Below are 10,223 nucleotides of genomic sequence, written 5' to 3'. Positions count from 1 at the left end.
AAAAAAAGCAGTTTATAAGCATATTTGTAAAGTTGTATATATTCGGAAGCACAATATTAAAAACTTAAATACGATGTTTGAAATAGACACTGTTGGGGATAACACTTTACAATAATGTGAGTTTTCTAAAATTACTTTTATAAGTAACGAGTAAATTAATGCATTACATTTAACAAATTACATAATAATATTTGAGCACGGTGGCTAAGTGGTTAGCACTGTCATCTCACAGCAAAAAGGTCACTGATTCGAGTCCCGGCTGGGCCAGTTGGTTTTTCTGTGTTGGCGTGGGTTTCCTCCGGGTGCTCTGGTTTCCCCACAGTCCAAAGACTTGCGGTTTAAGTGAATTGGATGAACTAAATTGGCTATCGTGTATGAGAGTGTGTGTGAACACGAGAGTGTATAGGTGTTTCCCAATACTGGGTTGCGGGTGGAAGGGCATCCGCTGCATAAAACATATCCCAGAATAATTGGTGGTTCATTCTGCTGTGGCGACCCCTGATAAATCAGGGTCTAAGCCGAAAGAAAATAAATAAATGAATGAATGAGTTCATTTTAGTTTAATTACTTCGCTTTTAAAAAATAAATCGATGAATTAAAATAAACGGTGAATCACACGGTCAATGAGAGGATGCACTCCCCACAGCGAGCAGACAGAAATGAAGATGGCAGGCCAAAGCCCTACATTTCTGCAATGAAAGTATTCTTGTTATTTTGAATGCATCAAAGAAAAGGAATAGGCAATTGTCTCAATGAACAGTGATTTTACCTAAATAACAAGACAAAAAGTACAAAAGTATCAACCACATCGCTTTAAACTTTCGTTATTCTATATATACACGGCATGTATAGCTCTGCATTCTGAATTGCAGAGGTCCTCTAATAAGAAAAAACTTTGCAAGTTCTGCAAGAGATCAAGCCTCAGCCAGGTAAGAAGAAGTAATGAAAAAAGTAACTCAAAAGTAATGTAACACATTACTTACCATAAAAAGTAACGCAACTAGTTACTTTTTTGGGAGTAACTCAATATTTTAATGGATTACTTTGCCCAACACTGGAAAAAGAACACTGATCGAAATTAGAGAACACTTTCAGATTCCTCAGTTAATTGATGTTAATCTGGCACTTGATGGTTATTTTCTTAAAGGGTTAGTTTAACCAAAAGTTAAATCTATGTTATTACTCACCATCATTTTGTTCCAAATCCCGGAGTCCTTTGTTCATCTTTGGAACACAAATGAATATATTTCAGACGAAATCTGAGACCACCCTCATCTTCCGTAACAAAGTGATCAACATCAATTCAGATTACAATTTCTTCTTCTCAGTGTCAGTATATTGGGCACATACTTTTGAGTTTTATTAGTTCGTTTTTAAAAATAAATAGCTGAATTACAATTAACATAGTTATGCTGAATCACGTACTCAATGAGAGAGTGAAGATGGCAGGCGAGAGCCTTACATTTCTGTGATGAAAGTATTCTTGTTATTTTGAAAGCTTCAAAGAAAAGGAACAGGCTCAATGGTCACTGTCTCAACAGACAGTGATTTTACTTAAATAATAAGACAAAAAGTACAAAAGTAGCAAACACATTGCTTTCGTTATTCTGCATATACGGCTCCTCTGTTAAGAAAAAAAAAACTGCAAGTTCTGCAAGAGATCAAGCCTCAGCCAGGTAAGGAAAAGAAATGAAAAAAAGTAAAAAAAAATAAAATAAAAAAAAGTAAACTAAAAGTAACGCAACTAGTAACTTTTTGGGACTCAATGTTAACAATCAAAATTCGACAACTCTTTTAAATTCCTCAGTTAATTGATTTTAATCTGGCACTTGGTGGTTATTTTCCTAAAGGGTTAGTTTAAACTAAAATTAAAGCTTTGTTATTACTTACCATCATTTAATTCCAAAACTGTGGAGTCCTTAGTTCATCTTTGGTACATAAATTAAAGAATGTCAGATGAAATCTGAGACGACCATCCTCTTCCATAGACAGTAACTGTCCCGACTCATTCAAAGTCCAAAAAAAATATGTCTTCCGTGGTTCAATTGTAGTAATAACAAGTTGTGAGAATATAAAATGCACATAAATCAAAAATGACTTTATTCAACAGTTTCTTCTCCTCAATGTCAGTATAGGGGGCACATTCACGAGAGCGCTGTGCTCTTTATGTATCTCCCACTTGGTCGCACTGCTGATGTATACATCAGATGCACCTGTGGTTTGGGATCTGGGGTATACATCAGTATACTGAGTATATTGTGTGAAAAGAGAACTGGATAATCCATAGAGTCCATTATAGCAATGAAAGCAAGTTATAAGTTTAACTTATCAAAGGGAAAACAAATTTGTCATTAAACTTATGTCAAACTTATCTATCTACATGAAAATCTTAGCTGAGCAAAGCATTTTTGCAATCTCATTTAGAGAATTATAAGATCAGGTGATCACCTTCCCCATTTCGAAATTCTACTCATGTCAGCAATAACTTTTGTTGACCAATCCTGGGACTTTTGCTTTAAAACTCTGCTTCTGTCACTCAAACCTGATCCTTATTTTCGAGACTACAGGATCCAAATCATTCTCATCTCAAACATGAGTCAGTCAAACGTCTTCATTTTGCTGGTCTGCATTCCTCTCATTTTATCACAGGTAACATTTATTTTTTCTTCTTTGAACATAATTAAATTTTTTCTGACACTTGCATAATATTTTAGCGTTATTTTCTATGTTCGCTGGATTTAATTAAGTCCTTTTTTTCATCTACACAGTCAGTGAAAGGCCAGGACTGTGTGTGTGACCTTCAATATTCAGATTCTGATTTCCCTGAGAATAAACTCGACAACGTTGAGCTCACTGCTTCACAATGCACTGGAAACATCACTTCAGAAAAGGTACAAAAAAAGTCATAGTATTGTTCTGTTTATGAATCTAAATCAGGCTTGTGTGATAAAACTGGACTTTTCTTAGTTTTGTTTTTACAATCTGTAATTGAAACAAATTGTTTCCTTTTCAATTGTGTGCAGATGACAGAGATCGACAGGCTTGTGTTGGGTCTACAACACCGCATCTGGCAGCTTGTGGACAATGTGTCCATGCTGGAAAAAGAAGACAACGGAAATCTGTATGCAGCTGTATCTCTGCGCATTATTGAATTAGAGTTAGCAGAGATTCAAGACCTTCTGGACAAACTCAACAAAACAACCAACAACTACCAGCAGCTCAGTGTAGAGACTGCAGCAGAGGTGAATTCATGCGCAGCATGGCAGTTTTTAGGGCTGGGTGATATTGCAAAAAAAATTAGCACAATATCATGTTTCATATCATTCGATATTGATAATTATTGAATATTTTTTAACAATACATTTAGGATTATTAGAATTTTTTATTTATTTAATAACTTTATTTTAATTTATCAGCATTACTAAGGCAAATAGTTTTAATAGTCAAAAAGCTAAAATATTTAAACAAACTATCTGATCTCTTTATAATAAAATAAACAAAAGTGTTAAAGAGACTCTTAAACTTGATGAATAAAATTATACAAACTGTGCAATGAAAAAGGTAGATCAACATATGTACGAAGTGAATAATAATGATACAGTAAACCTCAAACTCTGTAAACAAAATAAGTGATGATAATCAAATCTGAGCTTTCAAGTAAGCTTTCACTATGCTAAAAATCTTTCAGATGGGAAGCTAGTGGCTCGGATGCACAAGAAAAAAAAAAAAAAAGCCGCTCTGGCGACATCCTTACACCTTTTTTTTAATTTACAATCTACTCACAGCTGCTATACAGCACTCATTTTCACATGTGTTGTTATTCTGACCTGAAGTGACAAGCACAAGCTTTCCTTCACTATTTTCTATGCCGTCTCTCTTATAACAAAGCGACCGTTTTTTTAGATGATGACAAACAAACCATTGCTGCAGCTCTGATGCAAGTTTATGGAGAAAGTATAAGAGGTGCGCTCGGGGCTTTCAGAAAAGTTCAGATGTTTTGGAAAAGTTCAGATGTTTTAAACTAGGTGCGCCTGGAAAATGCATGCGGTTCACGAGTGCGCAGCTTCAACACTGTGTACACGTTGCTCCCACGAGTGCGTCATGCACATCACGCGCCTCCCATTGGAAATTACAAACTTACACCCTAAGCTTATGGGCATTCCTTTCAAGGCACGCGCTCAGCAGCCACATTTTAATAAGACTATAGCGCTTCATAGTGAAACTACATGCCAAACTTACCGATTTTATCGCCCAGCCCTAGCAATTTTCCATTTGTGCAACAATTATGCTTATATACATTAAAAAACAAAATTTTAATTATTTATTTTATTGTAAAATGGTTAGAAACATAAAATTGTTTTATGTAAATGTTTTTAATATTTAACAGAAATTTTAATTTGATTAAATCTTTTTGTATTGTATTGTCTTTTATCCAGTACTTTTTTATATGTACAAACTTTTATGTATGTCATCATACCACAAAAAAATCTTCCTCTTTTTGTGAATTATGTGTATTTTACTAATTCCTATGTAATCCATTAATCACACAGCTTCAGGATATGGAGGAAACTATGGAGGAACTGGAAAGGTTTGACCACTCACAGGTAATGGTGAAACAGCGTGAGAACCAGCGTATTAGGAGAGATCTAGAACGGTGCAAAAATGTGCTCAACAGTACATCACCACCCCCTACAATTTCCCCAGGTACGTATATTGTACACTCATTTATCATTATTGTACTTCCACAGCTAAAGTGTTAAACTGTCTGTCTTATATTTTTCTTTCTTTCTTTGTAGGTCACTGTGGTCTGGGTCACTTGGTGAATGTATCTGGACCTAAAACGTACTCGCTCACAGTGTATGGAACGTCCTATACTTTTGGTGCTTGGGGTCGAGATGCAAATCCTGCTCCAGGAGACGAGAACAAATACTGGCTGGTGGTGCTGTCAAGTAGTAATGTATTTGGGAACTTCATTCGCCAGTATAGTAGTCTCAGTACTTTTATATTAGGTATAGTACCAACAGATACATATATATCAAGCTCAAATCCTACAACAAACACAATTCAGGGTCCAAACATGGTCATGTATGCCAACGCGCTCTACTATAACTGCTACAATATATACTCTGTCTGTCAGTTCAACCTGACCACTAAAACTGTCAGTACTGTGGCTTTACCCAATGATGCAGGTTATAACAACAAGTTTCCATTCGCACATCTCGGCACAACATACGGCTACACAGACATGGATTTTGTCACAGATGAATCAGGCGTCTATGTTATATACGCAACCACAAGCAACTTTGGAAATGTGGTGATCAGTAAAGTTGAGACTAGTAACCCGCCTGTTTTGGGCCAAACTTGGTCCACTTCTCTTCACAAAAAGACCATCACGAACACTTTCATGGTCTGTGGTGTGCTTTATGCGACTCGATACCTGGATCAAGTAACAGAAGAGATCTTTTACTCTTACGACACCAAAACCAACAAAGAGCGCTATGATTTGAGAATTAACATTAAGAAGATGCAGGCTAATATTAAGTTTATGAATTATGACCCCAGGGATCATTTGCTGTATGTTTTTAATGATGCCTACATTGCGACTTATGAAACCAAGTTTGAGAGAGTTTAAGATGAACAATATCCTGCCTTTTATTCTCCACTAAATGTAATGATTTGACACATTTGGTATGTATGTTTAATATGTTTTGTAAGTGGAAAATCTTTTTGATATGTATCACACAACTTGGTGCTTTGAATAAAGAGAAAGTGAAAATACTGGTATATCTGCATGCTTAAAACATGCTGGTTTTAAATATTCATGGATGGGATGTAGTAACTCATTGCATGCTGATGCTGCCCTCTGCTGGTTGTGTAATTTCATATGTTTTACTTGTGAAGCTGATTAAGTGATATTTCCCAACATTTGTATAAGACATTCTATTAAAAAGGACTTACCATGTGTCATGAACCATGACCCCACTCATCAGAGTTGCAGTACATCCTAGTGGACTCCCAGAGAAAGGTTGAACACTGCCATCATCTGGAGCTCATTCAGACCAAGCAGAGGATTCTGCACTTCTTTATCAAAGCTGAAAATGTTCATTCCACCAGTCCTCCACCCAGTTTCTCAGATATATCATCGGTGCTGGGTAGCACAGTGGCTCAGTGGTTAGCACTGTCGCCTCACAGCAAGAAGGTCGCTGGTTTGTGTTCTGGCTGGGCCAGTTGGCATTTATGTGTGGAGTTCATATTCTCCCCATGTACGCGTGGGTTTCCTCCGGGTGCTCCGGTTTCCCCAACAGTCCAAAGACAGTGAATTGGATTAACTAAATTAGCCGTAGCGCATGAGTGTGTGTGAATGCAAGAGTGGTGTATGATGTTTCCCAGTACTAAGTTGCGGCTGGAAGGGCATCCGCTGCATAAAACCTATTCCAGAATAGGTGGCAGTTCATTCCGCTGTGGTGATAAATCAGGGACTAAGCTGAAGGAAAATGAATGAATGATCATCAGTGCTGAAGGAATCATGAGGGGTTCATGTATGGATGAGGGGTCATGGATGAGGATAAGCTCTTGGAACCACCTTCAATGAAATACCTCAGATGTTTCCTCAGATTTGCAAACTTCTGCTACTTCCCTCTGCTGAAACAGAGCTACAGCACAACATCGGAAACTAAATGCAAATCAACCTCCAAGACTAAAAGTTTAGTAAAAAGCAGATGTTGAGCAGATCTCTAAAGAAACCTCAAGCAGAAAATCTGAAATCTTTCTTTTTCAACTCAACTTGGTCAGTCTCATTTGAACTCTGGATGAGCATATTCCAGATGTTACAAGCAGTGAGCCAGCTCAGCAGGATTGTCTACCCACACACATTTATGGTCCGACCACACTGTGCATTCCACTTATAGAAACAGACACTGTGTTGACACTGCTTACATACTGTAGGCAGAAATCAACCACCTATCCTTTCTGCAGGAATGGTTTTAGTGACCTAGGATATATAAAAAGAATATCAGGAATCTGCCAAGTCCACAACACCTTGCCAACATTTATCAAGCTCCTGTTGCCAGTTGTCATTCACAGGTGTAGACTTCATAAATGAAGTATCTTTGATGGTTCCTCATGTGTCCTTGTTGTAGATTCTGCTTCTGATTTCCCTCAAGGGTCTTCTCACATTCACAGATACACAGAGAATTGCTTTCAACTATGTCTTGTGGCATTTTTGCCTCCAAGAAGACAGGTTTAGATCGGGGTCCCCAGCTCATCTTGATAAAATGAAAAGCATTCTTGCTCCTACTGGTATGTGTGGCCACCAGCCTCTCTTTAGATTACATCCTTAAATCAAAGGCCAGACAAATAGAAGAAAAAAAACTAGCTAACAAGCTGCTACCCATGAACTTTCTGCCATCTCTACAAGAACTCCTGGCACCAGTTTCTTGCACAGTACTCAAAACTCCCTCTGTACACCAGATATTAATTGACCAGCTTTTTGATGCATGGCTTCCTTTCATCGTTGTTCCCCTGGATTGGGAAGCCATCTGAGGTTTCCAAAGTCAATCGCTGTTTTTTAAAGCATGAAAGTCTGATCATGACAGGTACTGTGCCATTAAAAAGGCACATAGATTTCCAGCTTAACCCAGGACATCAAGATACCTCTGCCCTGTAAGAATCTTGTTGCCTTTCGGATTCTGAAACAGGTTAACCCAGGGATGTATAAACACATCTCCCTCAATACGACCATATTCACCACACATTTTATTCAACACTGCCATCCACCTATGTCTACTTTCTCCTCAGGGCCTGGTCCCTTGATAAACCCTCCCCCTTTGCAGATCCTCCTAGAGAACTAGCCTGTCTAAAGAGATCCTGGTCATCTTGAGTATTTCCTCGGCCAGGAGGATTATGGAGCAGAGGGTTGCTTTAGATCAGGGGTTCTAATAATGCACACTTGTCATTGTCCAATGCTCATGATCAGCATATAAAGCATAGGAAACCTAACATAGGGTCCTCATAATTTCTTCTTTGGTATGCCTTGTTCCAATTGATCAAAGTTGTTAGAGTCCCTTGTCAGAGTTTCCTATAATCGAAGTCATTGAGATCCTCTACTTGTCTTGACAGGCTTCCTAGTCCTTCTCTGCATGTGTGTTTTGGATTACCTGTAAGACAAAACAACACTTCAATATTCAAGTCATCATTGTAACTCTTCTTAATTGAATCTTCACTCACCTTCTCTGTTTGTGCTTCTTGATGATCTTTCAATAAACCTAACACATCCATGGTCTAGGTCTTGTTTTCTGTTCCACATCTTGATGTTATATGATGACTGTGACGACTAATCAGTATGACCGCATTATGGAGCTAGTAATATGTCAAAACAATCTACATTTGAATTGTGTTAATTTGAATTATTAACTATTGTAATTTAATAAAAATGAAAGTAGGTCAGGCAGGCATAATCAACAGGGAAGAGTAGATGATCACTGAAAAGTCAAACTAAGAATCACCTCTGCTTGATTCATGGTTGTGCACAGGGTACGAATTACGGGGGCTGGTGAGTTTGGGGTGTTTTTTTTATCTACATATACCCTAATGTAAAATTAAACATGTATTTTAATAGTCGCCTGTGGTCACACATAGAAGTTAACAGCACAATAGTCAATTTGCAGGAGAATTGTCTCCTCCAGAGCCAAACATGCTAGCATGCCAGTGATCGTCTACTCTTCCCTGTTCATGACCCCTGACCTATTTTCTGCACAATCTGAATTTCGCAATCTGCATTTCTGGTTTTGAATTTTAGAATATTAAATTTGATGTTTCGAATTTCTTCATCTCAAAACCTTGAAGCTGTATTTTTACACACCCAATATCTGGAATCTATGAATTCAGAACCAAATAAATCTGAAGCTTGAAAATACATCTATAAAAATCTGACTTAAAAAAAAATCAGCTATCTTAGATTTCAGATGTTCAATATTCAAGTTATGCAATTCAAATTTAAGTTAAGAAATTCAAAACATGTTTTATTGGCATATAATTTTTAGTTTTATTAAATTACAATTGTTGATATTTCAAATGAATACAATTCAAATTCAGATTGTTTTGGCATATTATTAGCTCCATACAGCATAAGCAGGACTGCTTTAAATTCATATAAACACTTGATGTCGCAAAAATTGTGAGATGAAGAATTGTCACAAAGGCTGAGATTATGAGGCAAACCATTTGCAAATTTATTATAGCAAAGTTTTAAACAGCTAGTTGACGGGTGCATTACTCAGATATTATTTATTAATTAAAATACAGTAATACTACATGCAAAGCAATTGCTCAAACATTTCAAAGAGCAAAAGAGATGCATTTTGCAATGTTACAGTGATCACATTAACACCTTAGTGTTTCAGCATTCCTCCTAACCCACACTGTAAAAAGTAAAGGTGCTTCAAGTAACCTGTTGAGTACTCAAGGAACTTCAAAATGTATTTTAAGTGCCTTAAAGCTCTTTCTCTCAAAAAGGGGTTCCTTAAGGAACCCCTGACAGTCTTTTCAGTACTTGCAGGACCCTTTTGCTGTAACTGGGATCCTACAAGCACTTTTTGTCAATACTGAGGTTCTGGAGTCACTGTTTCCTTACACTAAGACCTCCAAGCACTTTGAAAGTTATTGGAGGAACTCAAATTTCAAAAAAGAGTTACTCTAAAATCTATAAACTTTTATAATGGTTCCGGGTGGATCTCTCTTCTAAAAGCTAGCACTTAAAGGAACCAAGAGATTTTTTTCGTCATAATTAAATAGGACAATTGTGGAGACCAGAAAATGAGATGTACTGTATGAACTGCCCCTTTTGAAATGGTGCCTAGAGGATCTTTAGAGGGTTCCGCAGGCATGGCAATGTGAAGAACCCCAAAAAGTGCCTCCAGGAACCTTTAATTTTTACAGTGCATAGGAACCCAGGAACACTAAGAGGTTAATATTGTATTCTCAATATGAATGAATTGCCTTTTGTTAAAATGCTAAATAACATAAGGTGATGCATAAACTTGAAAAATAAAATGTCAAGATGAAGTCAACTGAGCTTAAGCGTCAGTTACAAAGAGTCAATGGTTTAAAAGCAAACACTGTTGCACCTGATAATCTGAAACAGCATTGCTGTTCACCGGAAGAGTGATTCCAGCTCATGTAATGTATCCAGTAGGTTTTCTTTGTAACGTATTGTGGGCTGATGC

At 37.2% G+C, this 10,223-nt stretch overlaps 1 protein-coding gene across 1 annotated transcript; it reads left to right on the top strand.

The window, feature by feature from the left end:
- Positions 1 to 2,538: 2,538 nt before the first annotated feature.
- Positions 2,539 to 5,778, top strand: LOC130219106 (olfactomedin-4-like). Its single transcript, XM_056451392.1, has 5 exons — positions 2,539 to 2,649; positions 2,769 to 2,891; positions 3,024 to 3,242; positions 4,551 to 4,704; positions 4,797 to 5,778. Exons 1-5 carry the CDS (start codon positions 2,593 to 2,595, stop codon positions 5,630 to 5,632), a joined length of 1,389 nt encoding a protein of 462 aa, XP_056307367.1. The 5' UTR covers positions 2,539 to 2,592; the 3' UTR covers positions 5,633 to 5,778.
- The last annotated feature ends 4,445 nt before the right edge of the window (positions 5,779 to 10,223 follow it).

The sequence above is a fragment of the Danio aesculapii genome, chromosome 25 (genome assembly GCF_903798145.1).
Source record: "Danio aesculapii chromosome 25, fDanAes4.1, whole genome shotgun sequence".
Taxonomy (NCBI): domain Eukaryota; kingdom Metazoa; phylum Chordata; class Actinopteri; order Cypriniformes; family Danionidae; genus Danio; species Danio aesculapii.
The sequence above is the reverse complement of the archived record's forward strand: the minus strand, read 5'-3'. Positions and strand labels throughout refer to the sequence as shown.

What these genes read in the sequence shown, in the direction of transcription:
- LOC130219106 (XM_056451392.1), top strand. Translation starts at nt 2,593, where the DNA reads ATGAGTCAGTCAAACGTCTTCATTTTGCTGGTCTGCATTCCTCTCATT. An exon ending in GTGTAGAGACTGCAGCAGAG is followed by an intron (nt 3,243 to 4,550) that starts GTGAATTCATGC and finishes TTAATCACACAG; the next exon opens with CTTCAGGATATGGAGGAAAC. An exon ending in ACCCCCTACAATTTCCCCAG is followed by an intron (nt 4,705 to 4,796) that starts GTACGTATATTG and finishes CTTTCTTTGTAG; the next exon opens with GTCACTGTGGTCTGGGTCAC.